Source organism: Caretta caretta, chromosome 6 (genome assembly GCF_965140235.1).
Source record: "Caretta caretta isolate rCarCar2 chromosome 6, rCarCar1.hap1, whole genome shotgun sequence".
NCBI lineage: Eukaryota > Metazoa > Chordata > Testudines > Cheloniidae > Caretta > Caretta caretta.
Window position 1 is genome coordinate 73,762,706 of NC_134211.1, and position 25,322 is coordinate 73,788,027.

Genomic DNA, 25,322 nt, shown 5'->3' on the forward strand with positions numbered 1-25,322 from the left:
AGACAGAGCAGGAATGCCCTATGTATGACTTGGAAACTGTGGGGAATCTTCAGATTCCAAAAGAACCATTGGAAGGGTGGTGGGCCCCAGTAACTCTTGGCCATTGCAGCTTGAGGATCTCAAGGCAACCCCAGGTAATAACACCTAGGTGGGGAGTAGCATGACTGGCTCTGAGGCTGGGAAACATAGGAACCAATCTCCAATTCAGAGAAGGACGAATCACTCTCTGCTGACCAAGGTTGGGTGTGGCGGGGGAGGCTCCCAGTTATGCTGGAGAATGGTGCCGAGTCAGTAAAGATTGTAAAGCAGCGAACATTGCATGGTACCAATGGGGGCATAAAGTCTGAGGCCAAGGAGGTTGCTGCGGTACTGGCACACCTCTGTCTGCCAGTACCAGGAACGTGGTTTCCTGCACCACCAGGGACACAGGTACCGACAGACTCAGCAGATCTCTAACTGCTGCAAATGCCTCCAGCATGGTCAGTACCAAGATGGGCTCAAGTTATTGTGGTCAAAAATGGAGAGGGCACCTCTTCAGGCCCCAGACTCAACAGTGCCTGCCTCAGTGCTGGAGCCAATGGTGCTGGTTTCAACACTACCTGAGAAGAGGAATGCTTGGATTTTGGCTGTACTCTACTCTTATCCCCATGCTTAGAGGATTTGGTTGCCAGCAGCTTTGCTTTCTCAGTGATCTGTCCATAGGTCTCATGCCTCTTCTTGGGCACTGGAGAGGGCAAGTGGTGCCAAATCTCAGGCAGCATAAAAGGCACACTACTAACCAATCCCAAACCACTTGATGCCGAATTAGGACAGCTAGGCTCTGACGGAAGTCTCAGGGCTGCTTCCAGGAGCAAAAACTTCAGCCTGGCTTCTCTGTCTTTAGTCTTTGGCTTAAAGTTCTTGCAAATCTGGCAGTGATTCTGAATATGAGCTTCCCCAAGCATTTCAAGCAGTTTGGGTGCCTGTCACTGTCGGGCATTGGCCCAGAACAAAAGACACAGGACTTGAAGCATGGTGACCAAGGCATCCCTCAGTACCAAGAAACAGAAACCCCAGATCTGGGGACTGAAAAAGAACACTAAAAGTAAACTAACACTTACTAAGTACTAAGCAACTATAAAACGAGATAACTATTCACAAGAGCATTTGCTAAGGCAAACCATGAAATTCCAAAAACTATCACAGGTGGTAAGAAGGGACTGAGGGGGCTCTGGGGCAGCTGGGTCCTTTATTTTTTGAAGTTTAGTGGTGTGCGACAGCAGAAGGTGCTCAAGCCACCCTGATGGGTATCACTGAAATAAAAATTTCTGACTACTGTGCATGGGGCGCACATACACCAAGAATGAAATGCATAATGTGCAATCACTCAAAGAAGAATTTTCTGTTCATTGCCAACCAGGGCCAATATTCCAACTGGTGACCTGGATCAATCATAACATTTAAATTCCTCATTACCAGTCCCTGGAAGCATTCATTTAAAGCTTTAGAAAATGTACTACAGGGGACAATGAAGCACTGATATAAGAATAAATACTAACTTAACAGGCTCCCTCACGTTCAGATTGTATAAAACTCAGTGCATTCCCCCCCAATTAAAAGATTAATTGTTCTAAATGGCCAGTGTTTTTTATGAAAGAAAGTGATATTATTTCAGTGGTCCAACAGAAATGGAGATTGTTGCTAAATATTGTATCATCTATGTTCTAGCACAAAGAATATCTGTTGTGATCCAGCAACTAAATCTTCTCAGCTTGACTAAGGAATGTCAAATCTCCAAGGATCGATACATCTGCCCTCTAGACACGGTAATTTAACTGCAGTAAAAAAGTATCTCAAATTATTTTCAATATATGTTTAGGTAGGAATAAATATGTTTTGCTTGCTATATGAAGGCTTTAAATAGAATCCTTCTCAATTTCTACATATAACGCATACTATAGCTCAGATTAAGTATTTCACACCATGCCTCATCCTACTTTAAATCACAGTTATAACTCTGCCTTGGAATAGATTCTGCCTGCTTTCATTTTATAACATCATCTAGTTTTGCATACAGGCATTTACATTAAAAAATTTGGTTTGATTTAGTTGGAATGGTTAAGCAAATACTTTTGTAAAGCTGAATTACATAGTGAACGTAATACAAGCAACACTTTCCATGGCCATTTCAATGACTCAACAAAACTAATACCCTTAGACATTTTTATTCAGAACACTTTCTAATATTTAACTGCACACCAAACACCTGATGTTCCTGCAGCCTTGCATGTATGGAGTCCGTGGGGAGGGTGTGTGGGATTGTATGCATACCTGTTGCAAAATCAGACTCCAAATGCGAATAAAATTACATTACAATTTTATTAAAAGAAAACTACTGACACAGTTTTGCCTGAATAGTTTATCTCCTGAACATCTATCTAACCTGTTCTTGAATGAGAGAAGTGATAATGCTTCATCCACCTCCTTTGGTGGATAATGCCCTGTTTCTCCCCCTGTTAAGTGATATTTCCTAGGGTAGAGAATTTGTGGTAAAACATGTGGGGTTTATACTACTTACTTAAACTGGAGGTGAAAGTGGGTTTGTGAAAGGCAAAGAAATTTACATATGACTATAAGTTAGAGGTGTGTGGAAAGGAAAGCTCTATCTCAAAACAGGGAGACCAAATTCATCCCTAGTGTAGCCCACTAAATTCAACGAAATTACACCCAGAATTAATTAGGTCTAAATATTTTTTTACAACTTCTCGCAGGTTGCAATTGTTGGCCCCCTTAGCATGTAAGTTTTACTTGTGTTGTATGACCACTGCATACCAAATTGGTGCAAGCTTTACTACTTAACTTCTTAGAGCCCACTGTAACCTATGCCACAGTCTAACTCAATGATTAATTTGGCTTGGAGATCTCCGTGGGAGTTGCATCAGCTTACACCAGGCAATACTTTATCCCAGTATTAAATCTAATGTATTTATAGGCATTTCTATGATGCTTGTATCTCAGTAACTCAAATATTTCTTAATTTATCTTTGCAACACCCCTCTGAGGTAGTAAAATAGTATTATCCCTATTTTATAGATGAGAAATTCAGGCAGAAGATGATTAATGGTCTGATTTACAGACGTGCCGAGTACCTGCAACTCTCATTGTCACTGGAACCTGAAGGTGCTCAAAACGGGCCTTGAGAAGTCATCTAGTTCTTCCTCCATGCTAGTGCAGGACCAAGTATACTTGGACAATCCCTGATAGGGGTTTGTCAAACCTGTTCTTAAAAACCTCCAATGATGGGAAATCCACAGCCTGACTTGGAAGTCTATTCCAGTGCTTAATTATGCTTATAGTTAGAACATATTTTCCCAATATCTTGCATTACACCTTTGTTCGTAGTATCAGTGGAAATTTGTCTTTATATAAAGCCTTTCATTTGGGTATAACAAAGAAATTTACAACTATTAATTCAACTTCACAACACCTCTATGAGGTAAGTATTATTTTACCCATTTTACAGGTAGGTAACGTGGTACACTTGGGGGTTGAGTGGTTAAGTGCTCCAAATCACTGAGTGGGTCAGTGGCAGAGGCAAAGATAGAACCCAGAAGTCCTCACTCACGCTACAGTTCTAACTATTGGTTCCCTCTAGGAGTTAGAATTGATGATGCTAGCTTCAAGTGTACATTCAATATCCAGGACAAAACTTCCACAGCAAAAAGACAATGTGATGAGAAATAATACAGTGAGATGCTATAGGAAGGAGATATGCAAATCGGATATTGGCTATGAACACAGGATAAAGTGATACTGCTTATGATACACATGACAAATTAAAAGTGAAAATATTTAATATTTTGCGGAAAAAAGAACTCAAAGAAGAATAAACGCTTCCGCTATTTCACAGTTACAGAACTACAACACAGTATATAGCATTAAAACGAGGTCTCTAACCTTATGTCAGATATGTAGATCCTGAGCTGCATGTGGTACTTTCAAAATATTTTTGAAGTTCTAAGGTTTGCTGGCTCCACAGAATTTACACCCCAATGAGAATCACTATGTTATGATTAATGAATATTTTCAATTATGCCCCATATAGCAGTCGCCAAATTGAGGTTGATGGGAGATTACAAGTGTAAGTGGTTCACAAAAGGATCACTCTATTCCCAGGTAATGAAAAAAATTATGAAAAAAAGGTGGAGAAACATTTCTCTAACACTTGAAAACTGAAAATCCTTATAAGGGGCCAGTAATTTATTTAATACATTCTATACTTTGTTGGTTTGACTCTTCATTAGCTTAGGGCTCTCTTCTAGGATTTGTTTGCTGTTAATTTCAATAAGGTTTGGAATTTTTCTTGTAATGTTTCAGTTTGTATTTTGTACTAATGTCTGAATTCTAAAAATATTATTTTCTAAATTCTTTTGATTTGAACATAGTATTTACTGTATATTTTTTATATTTTTGTCATTTTTATATGGTGAGGCTGGGGGAGTTAGATTATTTGAGGACTTCTGGGGAGCAGGGGCTAGATTTATTTGTACTTTTGAGGCACATTGAAATTAGCCTTCAGTATTTCCTTTTTCATCTTTATGGGTTGTCATATAAAGAGATGAAATTAAAAAAAAATCACACCATTGTTATTAATATCTGAAGGTTAACCTTGAAGTGCTTATTTGGGCAAAGCTCCCAGTTATAACAATGGTTATTTTGCCTGAGTAAGGACAGAACAAAAACTTCAAGACTTGGCTCCAGGTTTGAATCTGATATTAGTGTGATCAGCAAACCTTTTAAGCTTTAGCACTGCCCCCAGCCCCAACTTGGTATGGCCACTAAAACCAGATTTTGGACAATTGGCATGTTGAACTATTATTGTGCTTACAACTGAACTGGTCCTTTTTGTTCATTTTAACCCCTTGTGCATTACATCAAACTTTTCACTAGTATGATTAGTGATCTAATATTATAATAAACAAGATCAACAAAATTATACTGTCAGATTTTCATCAGTGACTTTCTTCCCATTGTATAGTTAATGAACATTTAAAATTTGTTAGGAATGCTTACATTACATTTAAAAGACCGAGCCTTTCCCCATTGCCTCCTCCCTGTCAGAGCCTTTCCCCTCGTCTGCAGTCTTTCCCTGCTGAGGAGAAGGGCTCCAGCAATGGGGAGCTGACAACATCTTTTCCCACTGCCTGAGTCTTTCCCTCCAGCGAGGAAGGGCTCCATCAGCAAGGAAGTAGTGGGACACTACACTGCTAAAAAATAGCAGTGTAGATGGGAAGCACAGCTTGGGCAAGTGGAGAGCCATTAGGGTGTGTACTTGGGCATGTCTTTACTCACCTAAGCCAGGCCTCCACCAGTCAATGCTGCTCTTCATACCTGCGGTGGTGGAGCTATGTTTATGTACACTACATGCTGCCTAAAGAAGCATGCAGTGTGTAGACATATTCTCAAGCGCCAGCTGCTATCTGTGAGCCTCATCAGCAGTCTCAGCCAAGGGGCCAAGAAATGAATGAACATTGAGAAAGAACTACTTTTTCTCTTCTAGAGTTTGTTTTTTCACTTCAGGATTAAGATACATTGGCAGGCAACAGGAAGAAGAGAAGACTAAATTCTTCAATCACCTTTATCCAGCATCTTTCACAAACACTAAACTCACACAAAAATATTTTACTGTGATATATAATATAACTATGCATTTTGCAACACAAAGTGGCACAGTTACACTTTGACATATCCGTGTAACTCTCATAGTGGTAACATTAATGTGGTCAGTTGCTGGAAGTCAGGACTGTGCATTTAAAGTATAGACATTGCTGTGTGTCCTGGAACAGTATAAGTCATTAACCTCTCGGCACCTCAGTTTACCCACCACTAAAGTTCATATAATTTTATTTACCTACCTTAAGAAAGTATTGCCAGACTTTATTAAATAACTAAAATTTGCAAGAGCATTGAAAGATGTGATATAAGAAAAAAATATAGTTAAATAACAATTATGAAAATGATTATAATTACATAAAGGAAGGAATACCCTAGTAACATTTGTAAAGAGATAGTATACTTTAAATAACTCAAAGATTTAGATCTTACTGATAGAGAAATGTGTAAAAAATGAGGTTTTCTTAAAACATTTAAGAAAATCTCTCTTGAGATAATCAAGATGCCAAAGATTTAAACTTACTGTTAACAAAGACAGCAAATCTTAAGAATGATAGGTAACGTTCACCCTCTATTGGATTCCATCCAATGTCAGGATATCCTTTAGCTACCAGCATAGGGCAGCTCTGAAGCCCACAACCAGCCAAGTAGGTGACAACCTGTTAAATATAAGCATATGTAGTATTAAACATTTGTTATATTTTAGTTTTGACATACATTTCTAAAAATGTTATCAATGTTTGAAACAAAATAGATCAGAAAAAAATTACAAGATGTTTTTATATAGCAAATGTTTTGACTTGCCTCTGAGAAACAATGTGATTATGCTTAACATTGCATGAATTAATTTTTCTAGCTCTCAGTTTTCTAAATCAAATAATGAAAAACCTAAAGCCCTTTTATTTTTAAGATGGCCCATTTACATGATGAGAACATCCATAAAACAATTGACAGTGTTTTAATTTGGGAGGTGAAAAATCAAATGAACCTTTCAGAAGAAGTTGGAAGTTATTTATAGTAAGATATAGTGAATAGTCTTACCTCCTTCAAAACATGGGCCATAGAATTTTACTGTTAACTTCTAATGTGTACCATACTGCAGGATAACATGAGATGGTAAGGAAGGAAGGAAAAGAAGGAAAGAGAAGCAGTAGTTCTCTCTCCCAGGATTTTTCAAATAGTATATTTATGATAGAAAACCATGTCTTTGAGCATTTTATCCTACTGTGGGTCTCAACCATCAATCTGTGGGCTAATATTTTTTCACTATAATCCTCAATTCTAATTAATATATATATATTATGTATACATACAAAAATATTAAAAGAATGTTAAGGTTGTAAGTCACACACTCAAAAGTTTGTAAAAGGCCAAAATTAAGGTTGCCTGTACAACCTTAATTTGCACTGCCAATCCTAACCCAAGCTGTATGCATTATGATACCATCTTTAATTACATGAACACATTTCTTTTCCCACAGGACTTCTGCCTCAGTATATAGGATGAACAGTGCTCATATAATCAATATTTCATTTTATCTTAATCATGTGTGACCTTATTTACTGTGCCCCATCCAAACCCTGCATTGAATACACAATTATTAATTTCCTCACGGGTTTTTCTATGGTGCTCACTACTCTAGTACGGGGGTGGGAAAACTATGGCCCGCGGGTGCTGGGTCAGGGGCTGGAACACGCAGCTCAGCCCTGCTCTGGCGCTCCAGTGGGGGCACAGGGTCAGGGCCACACCACGCAGCTCCCGGAATCCGCGGCATGGGCCCGCTCCGGCTCCTACGTGCTCCAATGGGAGCTGCAGGGGCAGTGCCTGTGGATGGGGCAGTGTGCAGAGCCGCCTGGCCGCGTCTCTGCATAGGAGCCGGAAAAGGGACATGCCACTGCTTCCGGGAGCCGCTTGAAGTAAGCACCACTCAGAGCCTGTATCCCCTGAGCCTCTCCCCATGCTTCAACCCCCTGCCCCAGCCCTGATTCCCCTCCCACTCTCAAAACCCCTCAATCCCAGCCCAGAGCACCCTCCTGCACCCCAAACCTCTCATCCCCAGCCCCACCCCAGAGCCTGCACCCCCAGCCAGAACCTGCAGCCCTTCCTGAACCTCTGATCTCCCTCCCGCCCTCCAAACCCCTTGGTCCCAGCCCAGAGCACCCTCCTACACCCCAAACTCCTCACCCGCACCCCCACCCCAGAGCCCGCACCCCCTCCTGCAACCCAACCCCAATTTTGTGAGCATTCACGGCCCACCATACAATTTCTAGTTCCTAGTTCTAGGGCCCTCGGGACAAAAAGTTTGCCCACCCCTGTTCTAATACCTAAACAGTTCACAAACATTAATAAATTTATCATCAGAACACTGCTGTAACAGGAGGCAGTGTTATTATCCCCATTTTACACATGGGGAACTGAACCACTGAGGGATTAAGACCAAAATTATCAAAAATGTCACCTAATTTTGGGTGCCCATGTTGAGACACATAAATCCTGATTTTTCAGAGTACTTGGCAATTTTATAGCATTTTATATGTTGAAAACACAGCTCCAACCGACTTCAGTTACTGTTGTGAGCACTCAGCACGTCTGTACATGTGGACCCAAAGGTCTCAAGTTGGGCTACCAGAAAACGAGAAACACAAAGCAGACAGAAGAAATTTGGTCTTAAATGACCTGCCCAGCATCACATAGGAACTCTATGGCAAAGGCAGGGATAGAATCCAATTCTGGAGGGCAGCATTCGACTGCCTTTATCATGAGACCGTCCTTTCTCTTCCTGCAATCTCCTGCATTTTCACTTCATGCCTTCCAAACTTTGCAACCAGTGAGACAGGGATCTTATAGACAATGTCATTTATTATACAATCTTTATTGATTCCCAGAAGACGGTCCATCCTCTCTAGCATTTCCTAACTTTTGAATGCTTGACTTTACAACCTTAATGTTCTTTTCACATATTTTTGCATATAATTTTCTAATTTTTTTAAAAAGCAAAATGAGGCAACAGAAATTACACCATGTGGAATCACACTGATCCCCCACATGGGTTATCAGTAGGATTTGGACCTTCCAATCCACAGCACAGATCTCTGCCACTTGAGCTAATAGAGTAATTTAATAGCAATAGGCAGTTATCGTCTATGTCAGAGGTTCTCAAACTGTAGTCTGTGGACCACCAGTGGTCCGCAAGCTCCATTCAGGTGGCCTGCGGATAGTTCCTTCTAAGGTGTGCACCTGGGCAGCTGCACACAAGAGAATAAAGGGCCACCCACCTAATTAGTAGAGCCGCGCAGGTGAAGAAGTCTTCACTGAGCAGGTGCGAACTGTGATTTTTCAGAGGCTTATATCTTGGCCAAATTTGGATGAATTTTCACAGGGATAACATATGATATATCCCTGAGACCAAGGTGATCCCATCACAGCCTACTTTCAAGTCCCTGTTTCAAAGCAAGGAGGCACTAGAGTTTCTCACTTAAATAGTTGAAAGATTTATTATTACTATTATTTTTAACAAGGACAAAGCAATGTATTTTCCCCAAATCTCATTTGGGAAGCAGCTTGACCATTTCAGCCAAAACTGAAAAAAAAATTAGCTTGAGACATATACCTGTTTGAAAATTTCAAACCAAATAGTTAGTTTTGCAAAGTTATAAGACCTGAAAGTAGAGACTTATAATGGGAAGTCTCAGGCAGCCTTAGCTATAGACATAACTTCCTGCATTGTCTGTAATTTGTTTGTTCTATTGAGTTATGTACTGAATATACAGTGGAATGTGATCACATAATATTCGGGAATTTAATCAGGGGATACTGAAGAAATTAGAAATGAAATCCTAGCATGGTTTAATTTTACTTAAAAAAAGACATTTAGGGTAATTAAGGATCCGGACATCAACAAGGCAGAAAGTGTGTTGCTCCAATTTGGGGCAGATTACTGGTGCATGTTTAAGACTTTAAATTCCAAGACAGCTTTTTGGAGCACAAAACCCAATAAAGTTTCAAATTTTTAGAATTCCAATATTCAAGTGGATTTCAAATCAGGCAAATCCAGTTCACTCATGCCTATTTAAAACAATACCTATTTTTTAAAGATCTTTTATTTTACCCTACCCTTAATAACTAGTTACATAGCTTTGCTATAAAAAGAACATAGAATTGGAGCAGTTAGCCTGCCCTTAATATCACACTGCCCTTTAATAACTATAAATAAGAGGAGTCAGGAAGATTTCCCCTCTGCCCTACATTACTGCAAGATGAGAAAGGGATTGTTGCAGCATAATCAAATAATTAATAAACCTTTATTGCAAAACCCAACCTCATTATGGCATGATCTGACTAGAAGGAGACAGAAAGAACATAGAGCAAAATAAAAATAGCTAATAATAAGCACTTACCTTTTCCAGGTCTGGCTCTTCCAAAGCTAGTGCAAGCTCATTATTGTCCATTACAGAAGCAGCTGCAACATCTAGTGGAGTGGAACCCCTCATAGAAGGAGATGCTGGAGAAAAATATGATAATACATAGTAATTAAAATTATTTAGTTTGCACTAATGAAAGTTGTGCAGCAGAGGGCAGCAGTTACACTGTAATCTAGGTCATACTCAAATATATTCATTTACAGTATGTTTTAGGGTCCCAACTCAACACAGCAAAGCTTAAGTGCTTTACTGAGTAGGGATGGACTTAAGTACATGCTTAAGTTCTGTGCTGATTCAGGGCCTATATACACTGCTTTGCTGTTTTAAAGACACAGCCAAAGCAGCCTGGGATAACAACTCATAAAAACAGTGAACTTTAGAGAAATTGAATACATGTTATATGTCCTCAGCAGAGGGAAAATTTTCATTCTATAACTCTAGAGGGAATTAAGTGCTATCAAAAGATCAACTCAAAAGTTTAAAAATGTGTATACCTTGTTGGAACATTGTGTTTCATATCTGACAATCACCTACTATTTTTTTGTTATACTCTTAGGTTGGTAATAAGAAAGTCGTTTTTTCTTGGGCCACACAATTCTAAGGCACACTAAAATTAAGAACTATGCACTTCCAGGCTTTGGGGATAGAATATGAAACTTCAAGTCATATGGTTGCACTTCAGGGAAGGATCTTTGCATTACTAAGTTTTTAAATAATAATATAATATATAGATATAGATATATATGTACCTTCCTAACCATTCATTTAGTTGGCCGTCTAGACACCAGCATTATTATGGGGGTTAAATTAAATCTTTAATTTCCAGAAATAACTGTATCAAAGGTAAGGGGCATCAAGTAATATGGTTTTCTTCCTAATTCTTTCATTATGTTTAAATAACCCAGATTAAGATTCTTCTGTTTGTAATCCAATTCACAGAACTCTAATGATAGAAAGATAGAAAACTATGTTTTTCATTAACATTAATCCAATAATTGTATTTAAACTTCAAAGAGGTCCTCACAATACCATGCCTCAGCTTGATAAACAAGTCAGACAGCAGTCTTGCGATATTGCAATATCCATGGGAGTTGGTTTCAGCAGTTAGTTACATGACATACCAAGCCCAACACTGCTGTTTTCCAGCAAGTAACTTAGATGCTCAAACATGGCCTTTTGGTTTTGGCGGCTGATTCGACAGAAGTAGCACAGGAACCGACAACAGCTTGCCACCATCTTAGGAAAAGCGATCTGCTAAAGAAGAAAATTGACAAAGCAACAAAATATATTAATTACCAATGCTGCACAAATTCTTCTTCATGTATGCCTAACAAGAAATTATTATGACAGGACCAATGTAGTCAGTGGCTCTTATATGCATGCCTTAACCCCAGTTACTCTGGGGGAAAAAAAAAAGACTTCCTTGCACCTTTCTCTTAGGTTCACTTTAACAGCAAGCCTAAAATGATGATATAAGTCATTCTGCAGAGCTTCAGGAAATTGCAAAGGGCTATACGGGAGTGAAAGAAGATGGTGTATGAACAACCATTTCTGCATCCCAAAGTGCATCACAGACTACAGTGTTTATACATTATTACATAGAAAAAATATGTTAAAAGTTAGGAAATTCCAAAATTAAGGTTGCCAGTGCAATCTTAGGCCCGGTCTACACCTGAAAATTAGATTGACCCAGCTACATAGCTCAGGGCTGTGAAAAATGCAGTGCAACGTAGTTAGGTTGACCTAGCTCCCACTGTAGAAGCAGCTAGGTTGACAGAAGATTGATTCTGAAGCACTTAGACGAGAGAAAAGTGATCAGGAACAGTTAGCATGGATTTACCAAGGAAAAGTCATGCCTGACTAATCTAATTGCCTTCTATGATGAGGTAACTGGTTCTGTGGATGAAGGGAAAGCAGTGGATGTGTTATTCCTTGACTTTAGCAAAGCTTTTGACATGGTCTCCCACAGTATTCTTGTCAGCAAGTTAAAGAAGTATGGGCTGGATGGATGCACTACAAGGTGGGTAGAAAGTTGGCTAGATTGTCGGGCTCATCGGGTAGTGATCAATGACTCCATGTCTAGTTGGCAGCCGGTATCTAGCGAAGTGCCCCAAGGGTTGGTCCTGAGGCTGGTTTTGTTCAATATCTTCATTAATGATCTGGAGGATGGTGTGGATTGTACCCTCAGCAAGTTTGCGGATGACACTAAACTGGGAGGATGGGTAGATACGCTGGAGGGCAGGGATAGGATAAAAAGGAACCTAGACAAATTGGAGGATTGGGCCAAAAGAAATCTGATGAGGTTCAACAAGGACAACTGCAGAGTCCTGCACTTAGGACGGAAGAATCCAATGCACTGCTACAGACTAGGGACCGAATGGCTAGGCAGCAGTTCTGCAGAAAAGGACCTAGGGGTGACAGTGGACGAGAAGCTGGATATGAGTCAACAGTGTGCCCTTGTTGCCAAGAAGGCCAATGGCATTTTGGGATGTATAAGTAGGCGCATTGCCAGCAGATCGAGGGACGTGATCTTTCCCCTCTATTCGACATTGGTGAGGCCTCATCTGGAGTACTGTGTCCAGTTTTGGGCCCCACACTACAAGAAGGATGTGGAAAAATTGGAGAGAGTCCAGCGAAGGGCAACAAAAATGATTAGGGGTCTGGAACACATGACTTATGAGGAGAGGCTGAAGGAACTGGGATTGTTTAGTCTACGGAAGAGAAGAATGAGGGGGGATTTGATAGCTGCTTTTAACTACCTGAAAGGTGGATCCAAAGAGGATGGATCTAGGCTATTCTCAGTGATAGCAGATGACAGGACAAGGAGTAATGTCTCAAGTTGCAGTGGGGGAGATTTAGGTTGGATATTAGGAAAAACTTTTTCACTAGGAGGGTGGTGAAACACTGGAATGCATTACCTAGGGAGGTGGTGGAATCCCCTTCCTTAGCAGTTTTTAAGGTCAGGCTTGACAAAGCCCTGGCTGGGATGATTTAGTTGGGGATTGGTCCTGCTCTGGGCAGGGGGTTGGACTAGATGACCTCCAGAGAGGTCCCTTCCAACTCTGATATTCTATGATTCTATTCTATGATTCTAAGAATCCTTATCTTGCATGTGTCTTTTATTACATCATCACATAGTATTTTAGCCACAGGACCCCTGCCTCATTCAATGCACAAGATGGACGGTGTTCACTTAATGAGCACATATTGAATGTTTTGTTTTATCTTTATTGTTCAGTGTGGAGCTCCATGCCTTATTTACTGCACACCATTCAAACCCTGCTATAAAGAGAGAATTATTAACCACCTCATGGGTGTAGCGTCTGAGTGCTTCAAAAACATTAGTCGATTTACTTCCAGAAGACCCCTGTGAGGCACAAGATAACATGATCCCCATTTTACAGATGGGGAACTGAAGCACACAGGGTAGGTCTACACTGCAGTTAAACACCCATGGCTGGCCCATGTCAGCTGACTCAGGCTCATGGGGCTCATGCTAATGGACTGTTTAATTGCAGTGTAGATGTTTAGGTTCGGGCTCAAGCCTGAACATCTATACCGCAATTAAATAGCGCCTTAGCTGGAGTCCCGCAAGCCCGAGTCAGCTGGCACAGGCCAGCTGTGGGAGTTTAATTGCAGTGTAGACCTACCCAGGCAAGTTAAGGTCAAAATTTTCCCACTAATTTTGGGTGCCCAAACTGACATACCTAGGACCTGATTTTTCAGAGTATTAAGCATTATATAGCACTAATATTTCAAAGTACAGCTTCCACTGACTTCACTTGTAGTTGTGAGTTGTAAATATTATAGCTGTCCAGTGTTGTGGTACACCAAACGTCTATGGGTAGCATGCCAGGTGTACTGTGAGTTGGAGGCAAGCACTGAAGGTGCTTCAGCTGGGAGACCCTGCGGGCACTAGTGCTGATGGGTCCTAGTAACCACTCAGCCATCTGACTGAAGTGAAAGGGTATTTTACTAGGACGGACAAAAAAGGGAAATACCCTAGGAACAGTAAATACCCTCGGAACAGTGGCTTAAACAGTTACAGCTCAAAGAATGACAAAGTGGTTCTTATGTGGGCTCCTGAGGGCAGCCCAGTGAAGGATTAGAGCTCTTCAGGCCCAGTGCCTAGGGTTCCCTCACTAGTCCAGGCTTCTGTTCAAAGCAGAGAGGAGTTTCCTGGCTATGATCGTTAGCAGTGTGTCTCTTATTGGAGCTCCACTGTACTGACTTCCAACCCACTCCTGCACAGACCTGCTCCCAGCTGCAATGTCCAGCAGTAACTCTCTGTTCCGTTCGTGATCCTCTGACTTGTACTGCAGCCTCCTGTATACTAGGGTTGCCAACTCTCCAGGATTGTTTTGGAGTCTCCAGGAATTAAAGATCAATCTTTAATTAAAGATTATGTCGTGATGAAACCTCCAGGAATATATCCAACCAAAATTGGAGACCCTACTCTACACACAGTTTCCTGAGGTTCTCTCCCTGCATCCAGTTTCCTGTTGTTCTTGGCTTACCATGCTGCCGCTACTTCCCCAAAAGTGCTAACTCCTTCCTGGGTCAGGGTTTTAGAGTTTCTGACCCCTCCTCCTATCTGGACCGGGGAAAGGAATGTGTGGTGGGAAAGATTTTGACAGGGATTGTATCACCTGCTTAAATGCTCAACACTTCTGCAAATCAGACCGTAGGGTCTCAAGTCAGGCACCCAGAAAATAAGAAACACACACTTAGAGAAAATCTGAGACAAGTTTTTAAGTGACATGACTAGCATCACATAGCTGCTCTGTGGCAGAGGCAGGGGAGGGATAGCTCAGTGGTTTAAGCATTGGCCTGCTAAACCCAGGGTTGTGAGTTCAATCCTTGAGGGGGCCATTTAGGGATCTGGGTCAAACACTGGGGACTGGTCCTGCTTTGAGCAGGGGGTTGGACTAAATGACCTCCTGAGGTCCCTTCCAACTCTGATATTCTATGATTCTATATAATTCAATTCTCCAGGACAGTTTTCAACTGCCTTAACCATAAGACCCTCTTTTCTCTTCCTGCAGCCCCCTGACTCATTCACTACACAAATAAAGCAGGTATGCTGTAGATAGCCTTCTTTATTAAGCAACCCTGATTTATCTCCAGAGCAGGTCTTCTCTGTGCACTGAAAGAAGCAGCTGTTTAGAGGAAAAATATAATATGTGATCAGGTAATTAATGGCTGTATTGTAATGCTTACGCACGAGAGGGACAAATTCAGGTTGCACAGACAATCTTAACTCTGGCATTTCCTGACTTTTGAGCATTTGACTTTGCAACCTTAAAAATGTTCTTCTACTCAATTTTGTGTCCAACACAAATATATGGTCATTCGTTATGCAGTCACTTCCAGGGTGCAAATTGGGTTGCCAATTCTCCTGGTTTGTCTGGGAGTCTCCCAGAATTGGACTCAATCTCCCAGGGGCTACCAAAGTCAATCCAGAGGATTTTAGGCCACTAAAAGTCAGGTGGCACAGTGGGGGCTAAGGCAGGCTCCCTATCTGCCCTAGTTCTGCCGTCTGCTTCCAGAAGCAGTGCATGTCCAGCAGCAGCTCCTAGACAAAGGCACGGCCGGGGGGGTCTCTTCACGCTGCCCCCATCCCTTGTGCCGACTCCGCAGCTCCCATTGGCCGGGATCAGGGAACTGTGGCCAATGGGGGCTGCAGGGGCAGTGCTTGCAGGCAGGGACAGCGCTTGCAGGCAGGGACAGCATGCAGAGCCACCTGGCCACCCCTGAGCCTAGGAGCCACTGCCAGACATGCCGTCACTTCCAGGAGCCGCCGGAGGTAAGAGCCACCCAGCCCGAACCTGCACCCTGAACCCTCTCCCGCACCCAAACTCCCAGCCCTGAGCCCCTCCTACATCCAAACTCTATCCCAGAGCCTGCGCCCTGCACCCCCTCTTGCACCCCAACCCCCATCCCAGTCCACTCCTGCACCCAAACTCCCTACCAGAGCTCGAACCTCCTCCCGCACCCCAACCCCCCTGTCTCAGCCCTGAGCCCCCTCACACACTGAAAATCCCACCTGGAGCCCACAGGCTTAGCCCAGAGCCCCCTCCCACACTCCAAACCCCTCGGCTCCACCCCCCAACACAGAGCCCACATCCTGTCTTATATCCCAACCCCCTGCCCCAGCTCTGTTAAAGTGAATGAGGGTGGGGGAGAGTGAACGATGGAGGGAGGGGGGCTAGAGTGAGTGGGGATGGAGCCTTGGGGAAGGGTGAGGGAAGGGGGTGAGGCAAGGGTGTTTGGATTTGTGCCATTAGACAGCTGGCAACCCTAGGTGCAAAGCAGCAGCCATTCTGCACCATTCTTGCAGACATACCCCTCCCCTATCTGAACTTTTAAGGGCCAGCAGCAGGACACTCTCAGCTGGAGGACTGCATCACTGGAATTCATTCTTTTTCAGGGCGCAATATAATATATATATTTAATTAGTTTAACTTTTATTTTATTTCTTGTGGTTGTGACAAGGTGACAACATTGCTGCTAATATTTATGGAGGCAGCAGTGTTTCTTCAATGCCACCTATTGTTCATGGTTCAGGTAAATAATAGGCTCGGACTAAGTCAATAATATTCAGAAGTAATAACAGCAGATTGTGAGCATTGGAACTAGAACATTCAGGGGTTTGTTTAATAACCAATGTGCATATTCCTAAAAAATGATGGTGATTCTTTTCAACAAGTAAGACCCTTATTCATCAGATGATAGAACTGTGAAAAAATTCCCACTACTTATGAAGCAATACATAAAATATAAATTTGGGGTTTTTTAAATGTTCATGACGACATTTAATATTTTGGGGGGTTGCATCTGTGAAAATGAAAAATAGTTCTGTAGGTGAGGAATTGTTACTTTGTTACTGAAAAATAAAATAAAGAACATCGTTATAAAAATGGTCAAAAATATTTTCCTAGGGGAAACAAACTCGGAAAAACTTGCCTTTTTGTCCCTAATGACATTTTTCCTGTTGGCATCAAGTCTGTGTTCCAGAATGATTTTTTTTATTTATTCTTTATCAAAGCCACATGAAAATCTCATGTTTATTATGCATGTACTGTAATTATTGAGGTGAAAACTCTGAAGTACTAATACAGCTCTATCTGGTAGTAAAAGCATGAGAACAGTAAGACTCCAACTTACAGGGCAAGTCTGGTCAATACCAGAAACCATTAGCTTCTTTCCCACTGTCAGCTTAATACATTGATCTTCTACAGCTGTTATACTAAGCAAACAGTTATATTTTTCAATGGGCAGGCAGCAAAATACCACACTGATCAGTTAGTCTCCTAAAGTTATGTCTACAACATATTGTGTGATACTGGCAGTTAAAACAAATTCTTTTAACACATGCAGAGTTTTGCAGGGGCTGATTTGCCGCTGCTGTAAATGGTCAAAGTTCCATTAACTTCATGGAGCTATGACAATGTACACCAACTGAGGATCTGCCGAACCATCTTGAATACTGTATATTTTGCAATGCATGCACACTGGAATCCATTAACATGTAACCTTTTGAGCATTCCCGCACCTTGATTCTCCTCTCACTTATAAAAAACCAGCACAAGATCAGAATCAGATCCTATGTTTGTATGACATACACCTATAAAGCCAGGAAATGTGGCCCTCCACAGGCATCACCACTTGGGTTGGTTTAAAAAATGGGTAGAATGAGTTTTGTCATAGAGATGGAATAGGTAAAAAAAAAAAAAAAAGATGGTCATGTTTCTACTTCTTTGTTTCAGATGTCACAAGGGGGGCTTCCAAATGTCAAATATGGTTTCCATCAGAGGTGGTGTAAACATATTTACATAATTCATGGGTGGATAACTGGGCAACTACTGTCAAAGCTGACTGCGTGTTATTCAAAATTGTATCTATCCAGCCACTAGCAATGGCATCCAAAAAAAAAGCTGCATTTTGGCAAACTCTGAGTCTAGCAAAGATCAGATAGAAGCCAACATACTGCACTATCTAACAAGTTTCATGGCTTACCTCCCAAAGTCCTCCCACTGAATTTGCTTGCACTGACAAAATCAATGTTTTAACAGCAGTCTGAGACTTTTAATTTATTAAGCTGGCATGTTTTGCTTATTGCCTCAAGCTAGTAGAGCACGACTCCCACAATACATATATGAAGTGTAGTGGTGGCTGTGTTGGTCCTAGGATATATGTGAGCCAAGGTGGGTGAGGTAATATATTTTATTGGACCAGCTTCTGTTGGTGAGAGAGACCAACAGAAGTTGGTCCAATAAAAGATATTACCTCACCCCCTTGTCTCCCACAATACATGGCAGTCCTTATCTGTGACATATCCCCTCCCTTTAGGGCTCCTGAATAGATGAATGATTTCTGCATTCTCCTTGCTTGTTTCAAAGATGTAAGGATTATATTTCTCACTATCTTTATTTTTTCCACAATTAAAAACCACAGTTCTTGCTCTCCTGGGCCTTAGATTTTGACTTCTTTCCCTTTCTTTTTATAAAAAAATAAAACAAAAAACTACCTTAATTAATAATTGTGGAGGACATCAGTGTAAGTGAAGCCTTCAGCTTTCCTGTGAAGTCTTTGATATGACTTGATCACCTTCTAATAACTGCCAGCAACAATTTTGTTTTCCCTCAATTTTCTTTAGATCTTTTCATAACTTGTGTTACGTATTCCATACAGTGACATGCATCATTTTAGGTTTCTTACAATGACAGCCTACCTGCTAAGCAAAATATTGAAAATATACTTGGGCTCCCACTATGCTTTTATTTGATGCAGAGATACAATAAATAAGGAGTTCTCAACCAGGGGTACGCAGAGGTTTTCCAGGGAGTAGTCAATCTAGATCACTGTTTCTCAATGTTGGGGCTGCAGCTCACAGTGGGATCTTGGGACAGGTTTAGGGGGATCACAAGTGCAGGATCAGCATTAGGAGGTGGCAACCAGGGCAACCACCCCAGGCCCCATGCAACAGGGGCCCCCGCAAAGCTAAGTTACATGCTTCAGCCCTGCTGCCTGCAGCTTGGGCTTCAGATAAGGGTCACAAGTGAAAAACAGACTCAAGTATCACACTGAAATGTAAAAAGAAAAGGAGTACTTGTAGCACCTTAGAGACTAACCAATTTATTTGAGCATGAGCTTTCGTGAGCTACAGCTCACTTCATCAGATGTATACCGTGGAAACTGCAGCAGACTTTATATACACACAGAGAATATGAAACAATACCTTCTCCCACCCCATTGTCCTGCTGGTAATAGCTTATCTAAAGTGATCATCAGGTGGGCCATTTCCAGCACAAATCCAGGTTTTCTCACCCTCCACCCCCCCACACAAATTCACGGGGGGTGGAGGGTGAGAAAACCTGGATTTGTGCTGGAAATGGCCCACCTGATGATCACTTTAGATAAGCTATTACCAGCAGGACAGTGGGGTGGGAGGAGGTATTGTTTCATATTCTCTGTGTGTATATAAAGTCTGCTGCAGTTTCCACGGTATACATCTGATGAAGTGAGCTGTAGCTCACGAAAGCTCATGCTCAAATAAATTGGTTAGTCTCTAAGGTGCTACAAGTACTCCTTTTCTTTTTGCAAATACAGACTAACACGGCTGTTACTCTGAAAACTGAAATGTAAGTACAATATTTATATTCCAATGGATTTATTTTATAATTATATGGTAAAATGAGAAAGTAAGCAATTTTTAAGGTAATTACCTTCACAGTAATAGTGCACTGTGACACTTTTGTCTTTTTATGTCTGATTTTGTAAGCAAGTAGTTTTTAAGTGAAGTGAAACTTGGGGGTATGCAAGACAAATTAGACTCCTGAAAGTGGTACAATAGTCTAGAAAGGTTGAGAACCTCAGCAATAAATCACTGGATTGATGTTCTCTTTAACAAAGGTCTATGTGGGCCATACCACTCTCTCTCTATTTTTCCTTGTTCCCAATTAAATGAATCAATGCCTCAATACTGTGCCAGAGGACTTTGTGCTATTGGAAGTGTTATCTTTCAGATAAGAAGCAAAGGTGAGGTCCTGACTAGTGTTAGGTGACTAAAACAAACAAACAAAAATAAAAACTTTAAAATGCAAATATCCTGAGAATAAAACCTGCAAATTTACTTCATTAGTACTCAAGACCCATTTTCTTTGCATATATTTAGGCAGCAAGTTTTTATTTTCAAGAACATTCACTGAAAAAAATGCCTAAAAATCTTAGCAAGAATTTGAGTATTTACATTAGAAGTGCACTGTTTGCAAAACAGACTTGTCAAATAGTTACAAATAGTTGGATATAATTTGTGAGCAGAAAAGAAGACCCCTCTAAGTTATAAATCTTATGTCCTTAATTTTATAGATGGGGAAATTGTGGCACAGGGAGGGGAAGTGCCTTCCTCAAGGTCACCCAGCAGGCCAGCTGCAGAGCTGGGAATAGAATACAGGTCTTCTGAGTCCCAATCCAGTGCTTTTTATTCCCTAGGCCACATTGCTTATATGTTTATACATATACACCATATGCTTGAGTGAAATATTTGCTACCACAAAATTTAAAAAAAAACAAAAAACAAGAGAACACCGCTTTACAATAATATTATGGCAGAGACACAATCCTACAAATAGATGGAATTTGGAAATTCAAAATTAAGACTGTTTTAATTAACCCCATCGTGCAGCTGCTTTCAGTGTTAGCAGTGCAGCCCTTTACCAGTTGTACATGTTTTATGCTTTATCCTGTGTAAGGCTACTTAGTCTACAAGGACATTCAGTTACATACAAACAAATAAAAATTAGCTTTACATAGTAACAAACCTCCTTAAAGCACTCAGAATGCATTATTCCTAAAGATGGAACTATATGAAAAGAGGATTGTACATTATGATACAAAGAAAAGGAGCACTTGTGGCACCTTAGAGACTAACCAATTTATTTGAGCATAAGCTTTCGTGAGCTACAGCTCACTTCATGCATCCAATGAAGTGAGCTGTAGCTCACGAAAGCTCATGGTCAAATAAATTGGTTAGTCTCTAAGGTGTCACAAGTACTCCTTTTCTTTTTGCGAATACAGACTAACACGGCTGTTACTCTGAAACCTGTCATTATGATATAGTTTTTCATATCAAACCTAGCAGATCATCTTCTATAATGTTAGTCAGCTTTCTTATATTATCACAAGGAATTACTTTCAATTCTTAACATTAATTCATATCTGATGTCATCCCACTTAGATAAATAATACAGGTATGCATAGCCCATAAACAACATCCTTCTTTCCCTGTGACTGCTTCCTATTACACATCATAATAGGTTTTTGCTGATGTTCAAGAGATAAAACTAATGATAAAATACTTGGGAAATTACCTGAGATTTATCTCCTCCAAGCACATTTACCATCACTTCCATAACTGTCTCATGCATACCAAGGATTCTCATTAAGTTAGGATGCTGATAAAACACCTTGTTGTTCATTATATCCCTAAATTGGGGGGAAAGTCAATAATGCATTTTAAAAAATCATATTTTCATTTAAATTATCAAAACAGATATTTCAGAAATACAGAATATGTGTTTCAGTGGAAAGCATTATTCATATTTCAAGAGTCATTACAAAATGATCATTTTCAGCTCTGAGTTTTTACCACAATAGTGGAAATGTTTGACACTTCTTACACATTAATCATTTTCTTATTTGGCATCAGTTTTCTTTAATTTGATATGAAATATTATGCATCTAATATGCTGATTCCAACTTGAAACACTGCTTTAAACAATTTTTACTTCTGGTCTCCTTGAAGAAAAGACACATTGTATAATGGTCAAAGCACACGATCGTGAGTCAAGAACCGTGGTTCTATTCTTGTTTCTGCCACATTTGTAAAATGGAATTGATAGTTCTTACCTACCTCACAGTGGTGTTTCTGAAGTTTACATCATTAATGTTTGTAACACTTTGAGGTACTTTAAGGGAAGATGCTTTCGGAGTGCAGTACATTTGGAATACATTTTGTACAGCCTCCTTAAGCGGGGATATTTTAACATTTTTACTTTGAGTCCTCTTCATACATATCCTAGCTCTCATGACACTTTATAGGACACAATAGTTTTCCTGGAGATGCAATGGCCCATTGGATATTGCTGGCATTTTAGAAAAAACAGTAAAAAAAACCTGCTTTAGAGGAACATAGAAGACTGGGAATAGGAGTAGGACATGATCTACCTCTTCCAAAAAGGGCTACTGGCGACTTCAATTTCCAAAAGGCTTGATCCAGGCTCACTGAAATCAAAGGCAAAGTGCCCATGGACTTTAATGGTGCAGGATCAGGGCCAAATTGGGAACCACTGTCTTACAGTAATCTGCTAGATACCATATAATGAATTGCTAAATGCAACAAAAAGAACGATTTCTTTGCAGAATAAAATAATAAATATAAATAACCAGACAGAAGGTAAAGGAAAACTTTACATCTGTTGTAAGGGAAAGAAACACCATGTTCAGCTTGTATCAATTCTTGCCTAACGAAGAGTCTTGGAAGATACTATTCAGAAACATTAGGACCATCATCTTGCTTTCCTTCTCTCAATAAAATATTTTCATTCAATTGACTTTCTAATTTTTAAAATCTAAAATATTCTTATTTCATTTCTTACTTAAAATATATGTGACCTGTATGCACAAAGAGTAAGTCACACACATGTAGGACTACAACAATAGGCCCAGGCTACAATGAAATTTGTCTAAAGTGGCCAAGGCAGGGACCCACAAAAATCAATTGCTTAAGAGAGGTGGTTTTATAATGGAGGTGGAGCAGAAATGTATTCATTTTATTAGGGAATGCTCCAGGTTAGTCTCTCAAAAACATAATCTTATAAAGGGTTCACTGTCAATACTACCTAGTCTTCTGATTCAAATGTGGTCGGTCATTACTGAGATGGCTTTTTGGGTTTCAACCTAATACCTAATGAAGGCTTGCCTGCTACAAAGATATCAGACAGTCTTTCTTGAGCAATGACTTTTCACTTAAACTTAATAAAATGAAAATAAAATAAAGTGAAGTCAATTTAGAGTTCATGAAAGCTACTGGATTGACACCAATGGAGATATAAATCCTTTACTTATCCACAAAGCTGGTAAAATGTGGGGGATCAGCAGCCAAAGCTTCAGCATCTCACTATTACTTTTATTAACTGCCACCCTGATCCAGAGGGGCTGTTTTTGGTATGAAAACAAAGTTCAGTCTTTATAATATCCTTGGTAGTCTTGGCCTATACATTCAGATTGGCAGCTAAGGAGCCAACTGAAACCAGCTGTGGTAGTGGTGGATTTTGTGATATGGACACATGCCTTTGAGGAACTGGAATGAGACCACCAGCTAATTTCTCATAGGCTGCAGAATAACTACATAACAGTAGAGTAATGACATTCAGACACTACGTGGGTCAGACTAAAGCCAGTGACCTAGAAATGAAAGGCTCTGCATCCCATTACCAAACCTTTACTCAATACTTAAAAATAAAATGATGTTAATTCCATACCCTAATCCATTAATCATAAGCAATTCCTCTTCTTTTCCCATTCTGACACTGAGAAGGGAGCGAATCTGGCCTAGTGCTGCTAGTAAATTGATTGTATCCTGCACAGAAGCAGCACTAATAGTGTAGGCCTTCCTCAGAGCCTGCAGTAGCTCACCGATGCTGTCATATTGCCTACGAAGTAGGTTGAACATAATCCGGACTAATTCTGGATCTTGGATCTGGTCTTCCTGAGCCCAGCGCACCATAGTCTGAGATATGAGTTCCTTCAAAGTAGCTGAAATAACAAACAAATGATGTAAAACATGAATAACTACTGCAGCAATTGTAAAGAAACCCTGCCAAAGCATTAAAGTACTTATTAATTTGAAACCTCATATGACTAACAGTGGATGATGAAGCACTCACAATATAACAAGAGAGTACAGGCAGACTAATTTCTTAATATGTCATATAAAGACTTTTTTTTAAATACAATTTCCTATTCAGAATTTAATGTAGTACTTTTAAGAAAATTAGGGCTCATGAAAAGTGGCAGGTTGGTAGCAATGAAGAATGAAGCCCTCTACTTACTCACCAAACTGATACAATATGGGCAGCAGTAAAATTTCCACATGCAGCCTTATCACAATAACATGGGTAACAACAACATCCTTACTGGTAATAAGGTACATGTAAGCGCCAAGCCAGTTCATCCTTCATTTCCCGGCTGAGATTAAAAAAATAATTAGGGCTATCAAACCATTACAAAAAATAATCACAATTAATCGCACTGTTAAACAATAATAGAATACCATTTATTCAAATATTTTGGACGTTTTCTACATTTTCAAATATATTGATTTCAATTACAACATGAAATACAAAGTGTACAGTGTTCACTTTATATTTATTTTTATTACAAATATTTGCACTGTAAAAAACAAAAGAAACAGTATTTTTCAATACACCTAATACAAATACTGTAGTGCAAATCTCTTTATTATGAAAGTTGAACTTCATACATATTATGAAATGTAGAATTTTGTACAACAAATAACTGCATTCAAAAATAAAACAATGTAAAACTTTAGAGCCTACAAGTCCACTCAGTCCTATTTCTTGTTTAACCAACTGCTCAGACAAACAAGTTTGTTTACATTTGCAGGAGATAATGCCGCCTTCTTCTTGTTCACGTCACCTGAAAGTGCAAACAGGCATTCACGTGGCACTGTCGCAGCCAGCGTCACAGGACATTTACATGCCAGATGTGCTAAAGATTCATGTCTCTTCATGCTTCATCCACCATTCCAGAGGACATGCATCCAGGCTGACGACAGGTTCTGCTGGATAACAATCCAAAGCAGTGCAGATTGACGCATGTTCATTTTCATCATCTGAGTCAGATGCCACCAGCAGAAGGCTGATTTTCTTTTTTGGTGGTTCGGGTTCTGTAGTTTCTGCATCGCAGTGTTGCTCTTTTAAGACTTCTGAAAGCATGCGCCACACCTTGTCCCTGTCAGATTTTGGAAGGCACTTCAGATTCTTAAACCTTGGGTCTAGTGCTGTAGCTATCTTTAGAAATCTCACATTGGTACCTTCTTTGCGTTTTGTCAAATCTGCAGTGAAAGTGTTCTTAAAATGAACAACATGTGCTGAATCATCATCCGAGATTCCTATAACATGAAATTAGGGCAACCAGATGTCCCGATTTTATACGGACAGTCCC

The 25,322-nt window shown here is 40.3% G+C and overlaps 1 protein-coding gene across 13 annotated transcripts in view; it reads right to left on the reverse strand.

Moving 5' to 3' along the window:
• The window catches only part of RYR3 (ryanodine receptor 3), a 564,793-nt gene that overhangs the window by 224,430 nt on the left and 315,041 nt on the right, over positions 1-25,322 (reverse strand). For 8 of the 13 annotated variants that reach the window (XM_075129716.1, XM_075129724.1, XM_075129718.1 and 5 more), the window contains exons 39-43: positions 23,618-23,891; positions 21,446-21,560; positions 11,195-11,327; positions 10,050-10,153; positions 6,176-6,311 (exon numbers count right to left, since the gene is read on the reverse strand). In XM_075129716.1, coding sequence (XP_074985817.1) covers positions 6,176-6,311; positions 10,050-10,153; positions 11,195-11,327; positions 21,446-21,560; positions 23,618-23,891 — 762 coding nt within the window. The remainder of the gene's footprint in view (positions 1-6,175; positions 6,312-10,049; positions 10,154-11,194; positions 11,328-21,445; positions 21,561-23,617; positions 23,892-25,322) is intronic. The other 5 variants (XM_075129723.1, XM_075129725.1, XM_075129722.1 and 2 more) reach the window with 1 other exon arrangement.